The following is a 17,422-nucleotide window of genomic DNA, read 5'->3' as shown; positions in this document are numbered from 1 at the left end:
AGGGTGCATACACGTAAAAAAATTCTTACACGTAGAGTCAACACCACTTAATTTAATCACATTTATCAGTATTAATTATGTGGGAGTTTTAAAATTTAAATTTGGCGCTGCATTGGACCACGCCTTCTCTCGAACCTGGCCAATAGATTCGCGGCTTATAAATGTCAAAAACGGTTTAGCCTAATAGAGGGCGCTCGAATGTCACTAAAATTTCTCCCTATTGCTCTATAAGTTTTTTTTCTATGGTATAAAAATGTAAAAAAAAATTATGATAATAATAATATGAACTGCTGTGAGTATGGAGAAGTCCCATGATAAAGGAAATCCTGACTACTATTAAAAAAGGCAGTAAAAAATGTAAATGGAAACATTTGGACATGGAAAGTTGAAAAAGACATTTCCATAATGGATGGCCCCAACGAAAGACTAATGAAGTCAATTTTTGATAAGGACCTAAATGTAATTACCCTGAACAATGGTGAGTTCGTTTTTTCAGTGGCTTATTAAACAGGTATAGACAACAAACCATTTTTTGCAGACATCCATATCAACAAGATTTGCCGCAACGGAATGACCCTTATTGGGGCAGCGGCACAGACGGGCAACCTACCTCTTTTAAAATTACTTGTAGATTTTCACCAGAGCAAAAGTGCCCCATTAAATTCCATCGAAAATAGAAATAAACCTCAGTTTTTGCAACTGGAAATTGGTAGTCCCAAAAGATGTAAAAATATTGGGTAAGTCTAGCCATTAAGGCTTCTGTTTAACCTTATATAATCAAAATTAACATCTGAATCAAGGTTAACATCTGAATATTCAGATGCTGAAATTTACAATAGACAATCAAAGCTTTGTTGTTGGTTGCATTTATATACCATCTCCATCTCCACTTCAAGCCTATTTAAGCCATTGTGAATCCGTTGAATATGTATATAGTAGATATTCAAGTAGTTTGTTTGTCTTGGCAGGTGATACAATTTACCACATCCTAGATGGGAGAATGATGCTCTTGGTTTGGTGGTTGGTGGTTGTCTGGAGAATGACAGAGAGTCTGTGCTTTCTCTGGCCAACTGCTTTAGCTTCTATAACTTTTTCCAGGTAAATGGGGTTTTAAATACCAACGGGGTTGCCTTGGATCTCGTATTTAGTAGCTCAGATTTAATTAGTGTTGAACGTGCAATAGACAAGATTTTTGAGAATAGCTTACACCATACAGCAATTAGTTTTGACCTTTGTTGTGCAGAAATTTCTGATGATATGATATATGAGGAATATTTTTATGATTTTGGTAAGGGAGATTACATAGCAATAACCGATTGTCTTGCTGGGATAGACTGGAATCAATTGTTTTTGGGAGAGACATCTATTGATGTCATAGTTTCAATTTTCTATAATGTGATTTACTCCTCAATGGAAAGGTTTATTCCTCTAAAGAGGTACAAAAGTTCTTCTTTTCCATGTTGGTTTTCTTCAGAGCTTCGTAGTTTGATCATAAGAAAGAAACAAATTCACAAAAAGTTTAAAATTAGTGGTCAACAGCAGAATTATGATGAATTTGTATTTTTTTTTTTTTTTTTTTTTTTTTTTTTATTTAATAAACAGGAAACCCCCATTACAAAAAAAATAAATTATAAAATACAGTTATGTCAATAATTAATAATCCTTACTTAAACTATTAAGAGTTAAAGTACTTAATTAAAAAAAAAGACTCTAAAATAAATAAACAAAAAAAAATATCTTTGTATTAACTAATAGATTAGGAACATAAATCCTCACTTGGTTTACCCATCAAACAACATATTAATTAAAAATATTAATTGAACAATACTAAGTATTCACAATTTTCATTAAACTACCCTTAAAAGACCCCTATGAATTGCTAAAAATATCTAGCCTCTCCTCCCGATCCAAAAAATCTAGAGATCTCTCCAAAAAAGAGTTTTTACCATAATTGGTTCTATGGAACCCAATATGAAATAAATTATTTTGTCTAAGTGTTCTCTGAGGAATAGAAAATTTAACTTGGGAAAGTAAATCCGGACAGGATGTAATACCATTCAACAGCTTATAGATAAAACAGATGTCAAACATTGTTCTTCTTTTATCCAAAGACAAAACTTTAACATAATTCAATATTTGGGAATAATCATGATTAGCAATAAGATCTAAATTAAACATGTAGTTATAATATCTTAAAAATTTGTTTTGCACACTCTCCAGTAATGACTTATAGACATTATACTGGGGAGTCCAGATAATTGAGCCATACTCAAGCTATGATCGTACCAATCCCACATATACAGATTTGACAGCTTGCAATGATAACCCCTCACAATTTCTAAGCGTAAAACCCAACATTCTATTAGCTTTTACTACTATTTGGTCTATATGATTGCAGAAGTTTAATTTCTTGTCAAACAGTATTCCTAAATCCTTAGCAACATCCTTTAATTGAAGTTTCTGGCCGTTAATTGTGTAAAATGATGGTATCCTACTTTTTTTCCTATGAAATGAAATTTGGAAGCATTTATTAATATACAAATCCAACAAATTATTTTGGCACCACAGAGAAAGGCTATCAAGATCTTTCTGTAAGAGGCTGATATCAAGTTCATTCATAATAACCAAGAAAAGTTTGAGGTCATCAGCAAACATTAAAAATTCACAATACTCCAAGACATCCCTAAGGTCATTAACAAACAAACTAAATAGTAAAGGAGAGCAGTGTCCGCCTTGTGGCACTCCAGAACAAACTTCAATCACCTTAGATATAAAATTACCAAGTTTCATCACTTGCTTTCTATCACTAAGAAAGCTAAGCAACCATTTTAGCAATCTATCAGAAAAACCTATATTTCTCAATTTTTCAATTAATAACAAATGATTTACCTTGTCAAACGCCTTGAGAAGTCTGTATATACAGCATCAATTTGATACCCCCTCTCCAAGGCATCTGACAACTTGTTGTGGTATATGAGTAAATTTGTAAGAGTGGACCGACCACCTCTAAAACCATGCTGTTCCTCGACAATAATTTCTCTACATTGCCAATTTAAATGGGCAAACATAAGGCTGTCAAAAATGTGATTTTTGAGACAACAATGTGAGTACTTAAGAGTGTTGTGCTATCAACAATACATTAATAAGGTGGAAATGAATCTCGCTGGCAATACAAGGTACTTCTGGTCGTATATTCAAAATAAAAGAACTGGTTTTAGTCTTCCCTCCAGAATGACATACAATAACAGTATTAGTATGAATATCTCGGATACTGCGGATATGTTTGCAGAATTCTTTTCATCTGACTATTCGGATGAGCAAGTCAATGACATACCATCTTTTGATTATGATAAATCAATTTGTCTGAGCAATTTAACTCTGTCAACGCAGGATGTTTATGAGGTTATTACGTCCTCTAAGAATAAGCTCTGCGCTGGACCAGATGGGATTCCGGCATTCTTCTTAAAGAAATGTGTTTGTGTTCTTACGAAACCAATACTGTTCATTTTTAACAAATCTCTAGGTACTGGTTCTTATCCCACTCTCTGGAAGAGAAGTTTTCTAAAACCCATTTTAAAATCTGGTAGTAGAAATGAAATTTCCAATTATCGGGCTGTGTGTAACCAATCTGAGTTGCCAAAGCTGCCTGGTCAATCATAGGATTGCCTGGAGTTTTAAATCTTCATTTAAACCTGAGCAATTTGGATTTATAAAAGGCAGATCTACTGATGCTAATTTGGTGCTACCTCTACCGCTGCTTGGAGAAGGGACTTCAGGTTGACTCAATATATACAGATTTTTCCAAAGCTTTTGATCGGGTTAACCATGGGGTACTCTTGCAGAAGCTTAGGGCTTTAGGTATTGTGGGGCCTCTTCTTCAGTGGATCTCGGGATTCATCAGAGGTAGAACCCAGATTGTTAATCTTGGAGGTACATGTTCCTCTGAAATTTTGGTGCCATCTGGGGTGCCACAGGGCTCTCACTCAGGCCCTGTTTTGTTTTGCCTCTTTTTGATTGATTTAGTTTGGAAACTTGAAAATTGTCGTGTGCTAATGTTTGCTGATGATGTGGCTTATCACATCCCTTTCTAATGCTGTGCTCCTGCAAAAAGACCTTAATTTGTTCTTTGATTGGTGCCACTTGAATAGAATGTCCCTTAATATCAATAAGTGCCATAAGATTACTTTTTCTAAGCAAAGAAACCCTATTGCTTTTCTTTATAAAATAAATAATGTAGCAATTGGTGTCAAAACAAAGGTTTCTGACTTAGGAATATTTATTGACTCCAGGTTGTCTTTTAAAAGTCACATTAAGCAGGTGACTGGTAGGGCAATGAAAATGCTGGGTTTTATCTAACGGTCTACAACTGATTTGTCTTTGTTTACTTTTAGATTACTTTATTGCTCTCTTGTTAGGCCCATCTTGGAGTATGGCTCAATTGTGTGGTCCCCGTCATATAACTGCTACATTGAGCAGATTGAAAAAACTCAAAATAAATTTTTAAGGGTGGCTGCTTTTAGATGTGGTTACAGGAGACAGGAGTATTACTATCAGTGGGTCAGGGATAACCTGAACTTACCCACATTAGAGTCACGAAGAACATTACTCGACTTATGTTTTATGCATAAGGTTTTAAATGCTACTATAGATTGTCCCGAGTTATTGTCTCTTTTTAAACTTAGGGTGCCTTCCAGATTGAATATACAATCAGAAATATTTTCAGTCCCATTCCACCATACCAATTATGGCATTAATGAGCCAATTACTTGAATGGCTTGAAGTGCTAATGGTCTGTCAGGACAGATAAGCTTTTTTGACTCTAGGATTACATCTTTTAAGGGGCAGTTAAAGAATATTATTTCATAGGGGCTTTAATTAATTAACTCATCTACACCTTTCATTGATTTATAGATAGTTTTGTATCTGAATATATATGTTTGTATGGGTATGCTATGTAACACTTTAAATAAATAAATAAATAAACATAGATTAAGAGATAGTACTACAAAAATCTTCATCTTTGTAATGGTTTTAAAAATGGCTGAAATGGTTAATGTACTTTATTAGTAACAAATTCATATAGATACATTGAGTGACCCTAAAACACACATTGAGCTAGACAAAAAACATTCAATTAATGCATTAATTGTATAGGTATTTTGTGGTTACCCGGGAGGAAGAAAATGAATTCGGGGATGGCCCTACTCCTGAAGGGATGGAGGGCTTAGAATGGGACCTAGAGGTCAATGATGCTAATAACTTTAATACAGGTAATATAGTTTGTTTTCTGACAAACATAGGGCATCATACAATGATCGTTCTTAGAACCAGAACCAGTGGAAGACAGCACCATAGATCTCTATAGGTGGTATGCTAATATCTTAAATAGAACTGCTGTTGTTCTTGAATCCCCAGAGCAAGACTTTAGCAGGTTGGATCAGCATGGGCAAAGTATTCTACATTATTCCGTTATGTCTGGTTAGGTTCATTTAAAAGACAGAAGTTTCTTATTTTAAAATAATAATAATGGTTTTAGGCTCCGTAGAAATGATGGAGTATTTATTAGATAACTTCGGTAGAGAGCTGAGCATTAACCAAAGTGATAAAAATGGCTTTAACTGCCTCCACAAAGCTGTCTTAAGTGGTGATATGGATATGGTCCGGTTTTTGATAAGAAAGGGGGTGAATGTGAACGCTTTTGCCGGTAAGAATTACTATTAAATACAATTAATTACTAATAAATAATATTTTAGGGAGGCACAGAACAACACCACTGCACATAGCTGCAAAATTGGACCTCCACTCGATATTGCGTTTTTTGATCGAGTCAGGTATTGTTTTTTATGGAATTTTATTCTTCTTAACTGTACTCATATTACTTACTATTGATAGGTGCCAACGTGAACGCTCTAGATTCAGAAGATCGCACTGCTTTAAATTGGGCGGTGAGGGAAGGGGATGAGGAATCTGTGAGGATTCTTTGCGAGGCAGGTTCTTTGGTAAACAATGAGGAACCTGGAGAGATTTTACCCTTAGATTTGGCTGTGTATAATGGAAATGCCGCAGTGGTAAGAATAATTTATTAGAAGTTAGTATTGAGTACAGTAGCATTGAAATATTTAATTGATATAACTCAAATAGGTGGAAGATAGAAGTGAAGAACATTTAGTATGATTTTTCATATATTTATTTTTAGGTGAAACTTCTGTTAAAACATGGAGCGAGGATAATTCCTTCACATCACTTACTGCACAAGGCTATCTCCCGAAATAATTTAGATGTTGCTATGGCTCTGATCGACGGTGGGGCGATGATTAACGGAAGGGATTCAAACGGGTTCACTCCCATTATGACCGCTTGTTCCAGGAAAAACGCTCTAATACTACAGTAAGTCATTCAATAATAATGTATATAATTAATTGTAATGCCTATATTTGCCTGTTTTCATTACTATACTATTAGCACCAATAATATATAAATTTTCCTATCAAACCAAATAGATTTTAAACAATGGCATGGATCAAACGAGGCTAGAGCACAAATAGTCACTAAAATACAGTTGCGTTTGTCAAAAAAATCAACTACATCTGCACTTTTTATAGATATTAATAGTGCATATCATAATATAGTGTTAATTGTTTTGTGGTTAATCTAAATTTATAAAAAATGTTAGATATAATTACTACTATAATTACAGTCTATGAGTTGTACGCTGGGGTTTGATTAATAAATAAAACACACTACTTGTATTCAGCATATAATAAATTAAAAAATTGCAAAAGACATTGTCAAAGCAACGACACTATTCAAAAAAACGATACACAACATGTGTTTTACTTAATAATTATATAGACATGTTGGTATCAAAATTCAAAACAATGGAAAAATCGGCCCAAGGATTACAAGTATCGGTATTCCGCAAGGCTTAGTTTTGAATCTTTATATTAATCTTGTTTTGTGTGTTATTTGCAAAAATTGCAAAAAAAAAACAAGCTCAGTTATATATCTTATAGGTTGCAACTTTATTGGTTATATAATAGTTTTACAATTTCATGCGATAAGTCGGCAGTAGTTTCTATTAAAGGAAAAGTCCACGGCAGATTAATAACATTATATTAAACAAAATAATTTTTCCAGCATAGCTATAAAATATCAAACCATTCTAGGGATAAGCCACTTTATAATATAAAATAAATAGCCTAAAAGGTTTAAATTAAAGAATTATTTCGTCAAAATCAGATAACAAAACAAGATTCTCACACAATGAATCAAAATAAAAAAAATTAAATAAAAGGCAAAGTATTATTGATGATTGGAGGTAGAAGAGGGAACTTCTCGGGTAGTAATAATATTATTTATAATATTCCATGAATATCAGGCAGTGGAAATTGGTTTTTTAGCTATCTGGAATAATTAAAATAATGGCTTTTGTCCAGGCAGTTAATGAACAAAAAAACTGCCAATTTTGTGCAATTTAGAAGTATATTTAACCTTTTTGAATAAAGTTAATATAAATATCTAGCAATAATTTAAGTGATTTTTTCAACTGCCTGGAAGAAATAAATAATGTTTTTCTTCCAGGCAGTTGAAGCAAAGGACTACCTATTTTGGGTAGTAAAGAGATTTTTTTAAGGGAGTTTAAAGAATTGTTGATAAACCTTTATTATCAGGTGGTGAAAGTATATTTTTCAACTATCTGCACTATATAAAATAATGGCTTTCGTTCAAACAGTTGTAAAAGGAAAAATTCCCTATTTTGTGTAATTGAGAAATGTTTATATCTCCTTCCTCCTAAGATATCGTTAATATTCCTTGAATATTTAGCAATTGAAGTGTGTTTTCCAAGTGCCTGGAATAAATAAAATAATGTTTTTCTTCCAGGTAGTTGAAGCAAAAGACTACCTACACTGGTGGCCAAAAGTAGATTGACAAATTCCATTTTTATGGATATATTTTATCTGAAGCAAAGGAAAAATCGGTTGAGCTTATTAGTGTTCAGGAATGTAAATAACATAGTTTGAAGAAACAAATTCCATAGATTTTTATTGTTTGCACTTTTTCTCAATATTTTTTTTATCAAATTCCAATAATTTTGTTTGACTGCTAGGTGGCCAAAATTGGATTGACAAACAACATATTTATTCAGTTTCTGAGTTTTATGCGTTGGTTTCTGTTGATTTGACTTTCCTTACTATTAGTTTTGAAAAATATTCCCAATGCCACGTGGTATAACTTTATCGATCGATATTAAGATGCGACTAATCGACGATTACCGGAAAGGGGTTAAACAGGCGGATATTGCTCGAAAATTTTCTCTTTTGAGGGCAACAGTAAGTCAAATAATAAAAAATTTTAATCTCCGTGGAAGTGAAAACATCTTGTCGAACTTGCATTGTCTTATTTATTTAATGTAACACGACGTTTCGGCAGTTTACAGTTTACACTTGATAACGGTTGGAGATACTTACCAACCGAAACGTCGTGTTACATTAAATAAATAAGACAATGCAAGTTCGACAAGATGTTTTCACTGTACCATTGTCTACCACCTCCGTGGAAGTGTTGTTCCTCTAAAAAAAACTGGCCGACCAAAGAAGACCACTAGTCGTGTTGACAAATTAATTTTGAAACAAGCAAAACTTGACCCATTCGCAACTTCACAAGAAATCAAGCTGCATTTGGAAGAAGAAGGTGTGGGTTCAGTTAGTTGTCGTACCATTAGAAGGAGACTTCAATATAGTGATTTAAAAACAAGACGCCCTGCAAAGAAACCACTGCTAAGTTTAAAAAACGTACGGGCGCGATTGAGCTTTGGTCGAGAACATAACATAGTCACTGGACAGTCTCCGAATGGAAAAAGGTTATTTTTAGTGATGAATCAAAGTTCAATTTGATTAATTCGGTCGGCAAAAGATATGTTGAGAAAGGCGTCCTGTGAACCAAAGGTATGATCCGAAATATACGGTGTCCACAGTCAAGCACGGAGGTGGTTTCGTGATGGTGTGGGGGTGTTTTTCGGGCAATGGGATGGGTCCACTACACTTGATAGAAGGCACGATGGATCGTTTCATGTATAAAGACATACTGCAGGATGTTATGGTACCTTACGCTGATGAAGTTATGCCACTCAACCACTACTTTCAACATGATAACGATCCGAAACACGCATCCAAGGTCGTTAAGCAATGGTTGACCCAAGAAAAAATTAATGTTATCAAATGGACGTCACAGTCACCGGACCTAAATCCGATCGAGAACATTTGGGATTACATTGATCGTCACACCCGATGTAAAAATTTCAAAAATAAACGAAGAACTTTTTGAACCTTTGAAGGTTGGTGGAAGTGAGAAGAAAAAGAGGCTATGCAACGCATTATTGAATAAAACCCTTTAAATTTTCTATACTTATTTTTATTTTAGTAAGCTTTGAAGTTGTCCACTTTTGTCATTTAATTTTGGCCACTTGAAAATTGTTTAGTTTTTTAATAAAATTGGGTATTACGAATAAATAGTTTAAATATAATTAAACATTACAAATAGGCTCAGTTGTTTTTTAATCAGGTACTGTCCCACCTAATTTATCATTTCCCAAACCTTGATATAAACAAATTTGAAAAATAAGTAGTTGTCAATCTACTTTTGGCCACCAGTGTATTTTGGGTAGTAAAAAGATTTTTTTAAGGGAGTTTAAAAAATTGTTGATATTCCTTTATTATCAGGTAGCAAAAGGATATTTTTCAACTACCTGGACTAATGAAATGTTTTTGTCTCCGTCCTCCTGAGATATCGTTAATATTCCTTGAATATTTAGCAATTGAAGTGTGTTTTCTAAGTGCCTGGAATAAATAAAATAATGTGTTTCTGCCAAGCAGTTGAAGCAAAAAAACGTCCAATTTTGGGCAGTTAAGTTTTGATTTTTTTAAATCTCCTTACAGGTAAATAAAAAATATGGGTTATTATATATCTACCAATACTATACTAAAAATTATTGTGGACGGAACAGTATAATAAAGAAAACAGAAATATGCCTATAATATTTTACAGATCTTCTATTCGCTTGATGATTCATTATGAACAACTTCTCTAACTAAGGTTTTAAAAAGTGATAAAATACAATATAAAAAAAGGTCTAGAAAGAATTCATTTATCGCCTAGTCCCGCGATATTGGTCGAATGTCTGGAACAACCACTATGCTATAGGCGGGAATATTTGGCAGCAAAATTCTTGATTAAGTTACAATTGTCAGAAAAATCATTTATATCTAAAATATGCTAACTCTGGATTTTGTATCTTATAGAAAAATATTGGCAAAAGAAAAGCCTACCGCCATTAGCTAATATGAACTTGAATAAACGTCAATAGGAAAAAATACCCATAAAAATTAATAAAACATTAAATCTACATGCATCACAATAAAGTATGTAATAAAAACATTTTAAATTTGATGTAGACATCAAGATAAAGTTTTTAAACACTATTCTACGATTAAAAACACATTACAAACTATGGTAAATTACATCACAGAACCCACAAATAGAAATGATTAATGTTGAATTGTTAATAGCACTTACCTATATTCCGAATACTCAGTTTCTGAAAAAAGGCATTGTGGATCAACCCCTTTTTAATTTCTTTTTCACATAGTTTGAAAGGAAGATTTTTTATATTTTCTTTAAGTTTATTAGAAAATTTACTCCAGTCCTGATTGACACTTTCTCAGACGGCAAAACTCCGCTCTCAGGTAACCACCATAACGCGTTTGAGGGTCACGAGATTCATGATGTGCTGTGAAATTGTTAAAACGTTTCTTAATTTAAATGAGATGTTCACATTTGGAAGGAAATGTTACGATGTTAAGATTTCGAAAAGAATTTCTGCGATCAAAAAGCAGGTGATGTTAATCACATTCTTCTTAAGTAATCAATGTTTCAAAAATATTTTGGCTCCTTGTAAAATACAATTTTTTAATCAATATTTAGTAAAATTCACAAATTTTTTAAAGATACATTTAAGAAACCTATAAATAAATTAAGGAAAGTAATATGTTTTTTCCTGCTCCTTAGTGTTTCCCATAGTGTTTTTTTTTGTTTTTATCTGAGGATCCTTCTGGTAAATTTAAATTGTTAGATTTTGAGGACATAATATTATCAGTTTTCAAATATATTTAATTTAAAAAAGGAAAAGCAAAGAAAAAATCAAATTATTATTAGATATAGGCAAATTTTAACATATAAGTCTAATGTTATTAAAGAGAAACAAATATATATATATAACTTGTAGGTACCTGATTTACAAAGGAGCAGATGTAAACATTCACAACCCCATAGATGGAAGAACGGCTTTACACGTCTGCAGTCAAGACGTCCGGTCAGAGAACAACGTCAACCGATTAATTTCCATTTTAGTGAACAGCGGTGCTAACATGAACGCCTCTAGTTATCAAGGCACCGTATTGCTTCACGCTATCGTTTTAGGTACCTCAATTTATTTTATAAGAGATACTGACTGAAAATTTATGTAAATGTTTGTTTACATTTTAGGTAACGTTTATGCAGCGATGGCTTTGATACGACATGGCGCAGATGTGAATATCAAAGACGACCGGGTGTGTTGCGATGTCTTGAGCGTCTCACAACGTTACGGCACTTCGGAACTGTGCAAAGCGACCGTGTATGCCGGTTTTCATGTAAGCAATTTTTTTTTTGGTTATTTTTGCAGTAAATTTCTTTTTCGGTTAATCGAAGTTCGAGTTTTGCTGTGGAAAATGACAATTTTGCACAAGCAGCATTTTTAATATCTCAAGTATCAAGTTTAAAAAATTGTTGTTTGCTAAGATCTGCAAGTTTTGTAGAAATCACTTTTCAACATAACCTTAAATTTTCGAAGAAAAATACGAAACATTTTCAGGAATTTTTGTAAAACTCGGTAGAAATGTTTGTTTTAGTGCCCTAAATACTAATTTTTGTCAAATTAAAATATTCAAAATTTAGCGAAATATTCCATTTTTTCGAAAAATTAAAAATGTGTAGAAAAACAGCGGAACAATGCAGTGAATCCAAAAAATTTGTTTTGGAACAATAAAATTTGCAATAATTGTTAATTATTTATTCAGCAGTAATAAAATAAGACAAGTGATTCCACCATTGAATTCTACGAGAAAAAATGCAAAAGAAACCATATTTCATTGTTTATTACTTATCCTCTACCTTGCGCACTGAAATTGTTAATTAATGAATCTTATACTCTTATGCGTCTATATATGGCAGATTTTGAACTGATTTTGAAGTACATACGTTCAATCATATATACCTTTCTTTTGTATTTTTTTAATACGAGGTTTATTTAATTTGTTATTACTAAATTAAGTTGCAAAATTACTATTTTTTGCTAAAAAATTGCATTTTGTGAAAAAAACACAAGAGCACTTGTCTGTAGAACTTTGAATTTTCAAAAAAAAGTACGTATACCTATGTATACTTATTTTTTTCGTGAAATGCAACAGTTCATAGTAATAATCGGAAATTAGGTAGCAACTAAAAAGTCCCCGAAGTAAAGCATAGAAATGCAGTTGTTTGCAGTCAAGAAATGTGGCAATTCCTTGGCGATTTTGTTACATTTTTATACACACTCATACGTTTACTATATATATAACCTTTCTTAACACCCTGTATAAATTCTACTTTACAAACGTTGCTCTTTAATTTCTGCTGCTAACATTTTGACTTATTGCTAGTTATTTAACTTATAATACTTACTAATGAACATTACTGGTGAATTGAGTTGGGGGTAATTCCTTGCTGATTTTATTGACCTTTATACCTTATGTGACACCCTGTATCAATTCTTCGAATAACCTGAATCTGATAAGGAAGAAATGCCAGGTAACGACGATGAGATAAAAAATTTAAGAAACAGGCCAAGATTAATGGAATTTTTGTATTTGACAAATAGAAGATAATTGTTGTTTTTAAAATGGAACATCATAATTTTTTTAAGACAAATAAATGTTGCGTACTGTTTGAATAACTTTATTTTAATTATAATAAAACTTAATAAAATTTAACATTAAAATAAATAGTTTAAATTCGCATGCAGTAAGTAGCAAAAGTTTCTTCTGCATTTTCAATTTCACATTTTTACGGTGAACTGTTGCAATTCAAAACACAAGTATACTTTTTTTTAGAAAATTGGTCAAAAGATCTTTTCTTTCTTGTGTTTTTCTCATAAAATGCATTTTAAACAATTTATTTGCACAAAATAGTAATTTTGCAACCTAATTTAGTCAAAATAAATTAAATATGCCTCGTACGTTTGAATAAACTATAAATTCCTGTTCTTCGGGAAAAAATACAAATAAAAGTATATAGCTCATTAAAAATCTACCATATATAGACCATAAAGATATAACATTCATTAATTAATAATTTCAGTACGCAAAGTACACGATATGTATTGAAGAATGAAATATAGCTTCTTTTGTATTTTTTTATAGAAGTAGAATAGTATGAATTTAATGGTGCAATCACTTTTCTTGTTTTATTAACATTTCAACAAATAATTAAGAAATATTTACGGTTATATAAGTTTTTTTGAGTTTATTGCATTTTTCAGCAGCTTTTTCTAGAGTAATTTTTTTTTCCGAAAAGTAGATTCTCAAATGAAGAAAATGAGTGGTTCACGAATTCTCTACAATGAAAAAATCAGTATAGGGGTTCATTCTACGAAAATTCAATTTTTTTCAAAAAAATTGAAGAATCTCGGAATATTTTAATTTGAAAAAATTCGTGGTTATTTAGGCCACTAAAATTTGTGTCAATTTTCACAAAAATCGAAAAAAAATTTCGAAAATTAAAAACTGAAAAATTAGTTTTCCGCGTATTTGTTTTTTGTCAATTTTGAGGTTGTATTGAAAAGTAACTTCCTCAAAAGTTGCAGATCTTTGTATTCTCTACAACTTTCGTATTTTATTTTTTTCGATTTTTCTTTAAGGGTAAATCGTAATTATTATACAAACCCTTTCAACCCCAACTACCCTGCACAAATTCATTTCATGAGTAATTTTCTTTGTATATATTATATGCCCCTTTACTATTCCCAATCATTTTTTTTAGGTATGAATTCTTTGGTTAGAAAAATGTATGAAGGCAATAGATATACATAGATACAAATATCGCTAATTAAAATTATAAAATTAATGATAAACGGACTTAAATAAACCACATTTCGTTTCACAATATAGGAGGCTTAACCCGTTTAACGTTTGCTTGTAGATGAAAGACATGTCCCACGACCCCAAAAAACTGCGAAAAGGTCCCAACGATGACACGTTCGACTTTATACTACACGCCAAAATAAACCCGCTAAATCTGCGAGAAATTTGTCGCATCGTTATAAGGAAGAAAATCGGATCTGACAGGTTACTCTCGAAAATCAGGACTCTTCCTTTACCGACCATGTTACATCAGTATTTGTCATTGGAAATACTTGAATAGTCAATTTTTGTTTTAACCCTGGACATAACAATTTAAAGAATTTTGAATTTGAATTATTGAGTCAAATATGAGTATTGAATTTGGTAACACACTGAATTTTTTCCCCTAAATTATTTTGTGATCTCAGATTCGTTTGAGGGTGTACATGTTCAATGTGGTTTTAGTAGATGTTTTTGGTTACACACCCTTGAAATTAGTTTTAATTAATTTGTAACAAAAAAAAGACATATTAATTGTTAACCTAGTAAATAATTTTCTTTGTTCTTACTAAGGCATAAAAGTTGAGGAAAGATTAATAATATTGGTGATATAGTATGTAGAGCAAAAAATACGCTGTGTTCAAGTAATTACTTTAGGTATATTGCCATATTATTAGAACCATGATAAAAAATGAAGTTTCCTTGACTTATGATACGTCTATTTTATATTGAAACACCGAAATTTATTATAAATACAACGAGTGAAATTTTTTTACATGAAAATACATTTGTGCGCAAAAATCATTATACAATTTTGACCTCTGGGTTAATTTCCAGTACAATTAAGTGTATTGATTAACTCTTTCTTGGTTGTACAGGCTTTTATCCTACATTCAGATTACAAAAACTCTCGGACGTTCTAAATAGGGTTCATGTCGGGCGAATTTCCCGGCCAGTCAAGAATATCTACTGTTTTTTAGCTATGAATGTTGTATTTCTTTGTGAACCATCTTTTTACTTGAGGTAGCAGCAAAACTTTCCAGTATTTTTCGGCGTTTATTGTCTTTTCGACAACGTATTCGCACCTAGTAACTGATTACTGACGATACTGTATATAGCATTTTTTAACCTATTACCAGTCATAAATGATGAAATCCTTGTATTTTTTTAGCCATTGGTATCACAAGAGTTGACCAAGTTATGAGAAAGAAAATCTAAATTAAAATCCTGCTTTAAAAACTTTCAACTCAAATTATTCGGTCACTTTGCTTTCAGATCTTCACCGAGGTCCACTTTTTGTTTTCTACGTTGTACAGAAGACATCTCACAATTCGTGCTATTTGGTATTGGGACTTTCCCATTTTAAAATTGTTTTTTTCGCATAATGTTCGTCCGTCAACAATACACTCGCCTGATGGAATTGGAGAGGGTTAAACCTACCAACACATCAACAAAAAATTCATAATAACAACGAGGAACATATGAAAATAGTAGATTTGCAGCATGAATCTAATAATATGGCAAGGGACTGTAATACAGTAGTAGCCTCTTTAATCCGGACAATTAAATGTGTGTTTTTTTTAAATAATCAAATAGGAGGGTTGGTAAATCTTTATTAATGTATAAATTCTCTATGATAGGCAATACGTTCCTAATAAACATGAATAAGAAGTAATTCGCTAATTCGGTGCTAAACCTTGTAAACTTAATTAAAATGAATCTTAGGCGAAAAAAATGTTTTTTTTTTACAAATAAATGTTCATGCAATATCTTATTGATGCTCATCATAATAAAGGACACCACTTATCTTACGATATGACGTTTTTTGGTCTATGTTCATGAGTATCGTCACTAAATGCAAGGTCTACTTCTAGACAAATTAATCCAGTTTTCAAGAAAGTACTTCACGTTAATTTTTCCTACTAAGAATTTTTAACAGCAATTCAATTTCGACTAATATTTTGAATTGGTTATTATGTATGTTTAAAAATTAATAGAACCTTTATTATCGGACAAGAGAAATACAAATTTTCCTTTATTTCAAATGACTTGTTCGTATTAAAGAGGTTTCACTATATTTAGGTAAAAGCATTATTAAAATTTAAGTTTCCATAAGCACTAAAAAATGCACATTAAAACAAACAAAAAAATCAAACATTTCAAGAGTACAACTTTTTCAATTTTATAAATCACGCTACTTTTATACGAAATTCCACGACACATTATTATGCTTATTAAGCTTTACATTTTTTCGGTAGATCCTTTGGTTTTTTAAGACTTATTTAATTATAATGTTATTGCACAGTTTCTTCATGTAGGTATACCGACATCCGTTGTGATATAGCAATTATTATATTTATTTATTATATTATTTATAAGTTATTCTTGTGTCTTAACACTAAATAAATGTTTTAAACCTAAAGCAGATCTTTTTTTTTCAATTTTTCAACATGTTACTTTTACAAATATATTTTTGTGATATCCTAATTACCTAAATGCAAACTTGTCCTATCCACTTATAAATAGTTCTTTAAATCCTTTTATTATTTGTATAGATACAATTTCTGCAAGATTTCTTACATCTTTTGGAATTAAATTGACTAATTTTGACTCAAGGTAATTTATGAAACACTTATTTAAATTTGTGTTTTTCTTGGGAACTTTTGAGTGCTCATTTATGTTATTGCGAGTATAATGGGCTTATTAGAGCATCATTTAGTTCAAGGTTTTTATGAACAAACATGCAACAAACTTCCAAGACCAAGAGGTTTACTGAGTGCAATAAATTGATTGAATCTAATTCATTCTTTCCCAATAAGATTTTTAAAAGGGTTTTAGAGAAGTCGGGTATATATAGTCCACTCCATACAACAAACCGTATTTAATACCAAATGATTCAGCCAGAGCATTATAAAGAGTGACCAACAATTTCTGGGTTAGAATTTGTTTTAGAGCATCTTCTCAGAATTTATTTTCATCAAAAATGGTTCATATTACTCCAGCATTAAAAGAAACTTGCTTAGGGGTTGGTAAATAAATCAGGGTTGCCATTGCTAGGGAATTTTCCGAAATTTAGGGAAAAATTGGTTGCCTCTGGGAAAAAGGGAAATTTTTAATAATCTAGGGAATTTTTTTTTAGGGAAAATTCCGGTAAAATAATTATATCTAGGTACGTATTTTAATATTACAGAAATTGCCCATACGCATTTTGCACATACAAAATGCAATTT

At 31.7% G+C, this 17,422-nt stretch overlaps 1 protein-coding gene across 1 annotated transcript; it reads left to right on the top strand.

The window, feature by feature from the left end:
- Positions 1-229: 229 nt before the first annotated feature.
- LOC126745776 (serine/threonine-protein phosphatase 6 regulatory ankyrin repeat subunit A-like) lies at positions 230-16,494 on the top strand. Its single transcript, XM_050453763.1, has 11 exons — positions 230-478; positions 539-737; positions 5,155-5,270; positions 5,326-5,478; positions 5,537-5,704; positions 5,754-5,831; positions 5,893-6,068; positions 6,197-6,387; positions 11,282-11,475; positions 11,542-11,687; positions 14,272-16,494. Exons 1-11 carry the CDS (start codon positions 406-408, stop codon positions 14,491-14,493), a joined length of 1,716 nt encoding a protein of 571 aa, XP_050309720.1. The 5' UTR covers positions 230-405; the 3' UTR covers positions 14,494-16,494.
- Positions 16,495-17,422: the final 928 nt, after the last annotated feature.

The sequence above is a fragment of the Anthonomus grandis genome, chromosome 16 (genome assembly GCF_022605725.1).
Source record: "Anthonomus grandis grandis chromosome 16, icAntGran1.3, whole genome shotgun sequence".
Classification (NCBI taxonomy): domain Eukaryota; kingdom Metazoa; phylum Arthropoda; class Insecta; order Coleoptera; family Curculionidae; genus Anthonomus; species Anthonomus grandis.
This window is presented reverse-complemented; position numbering and strand designations above follow the sequence as displayed.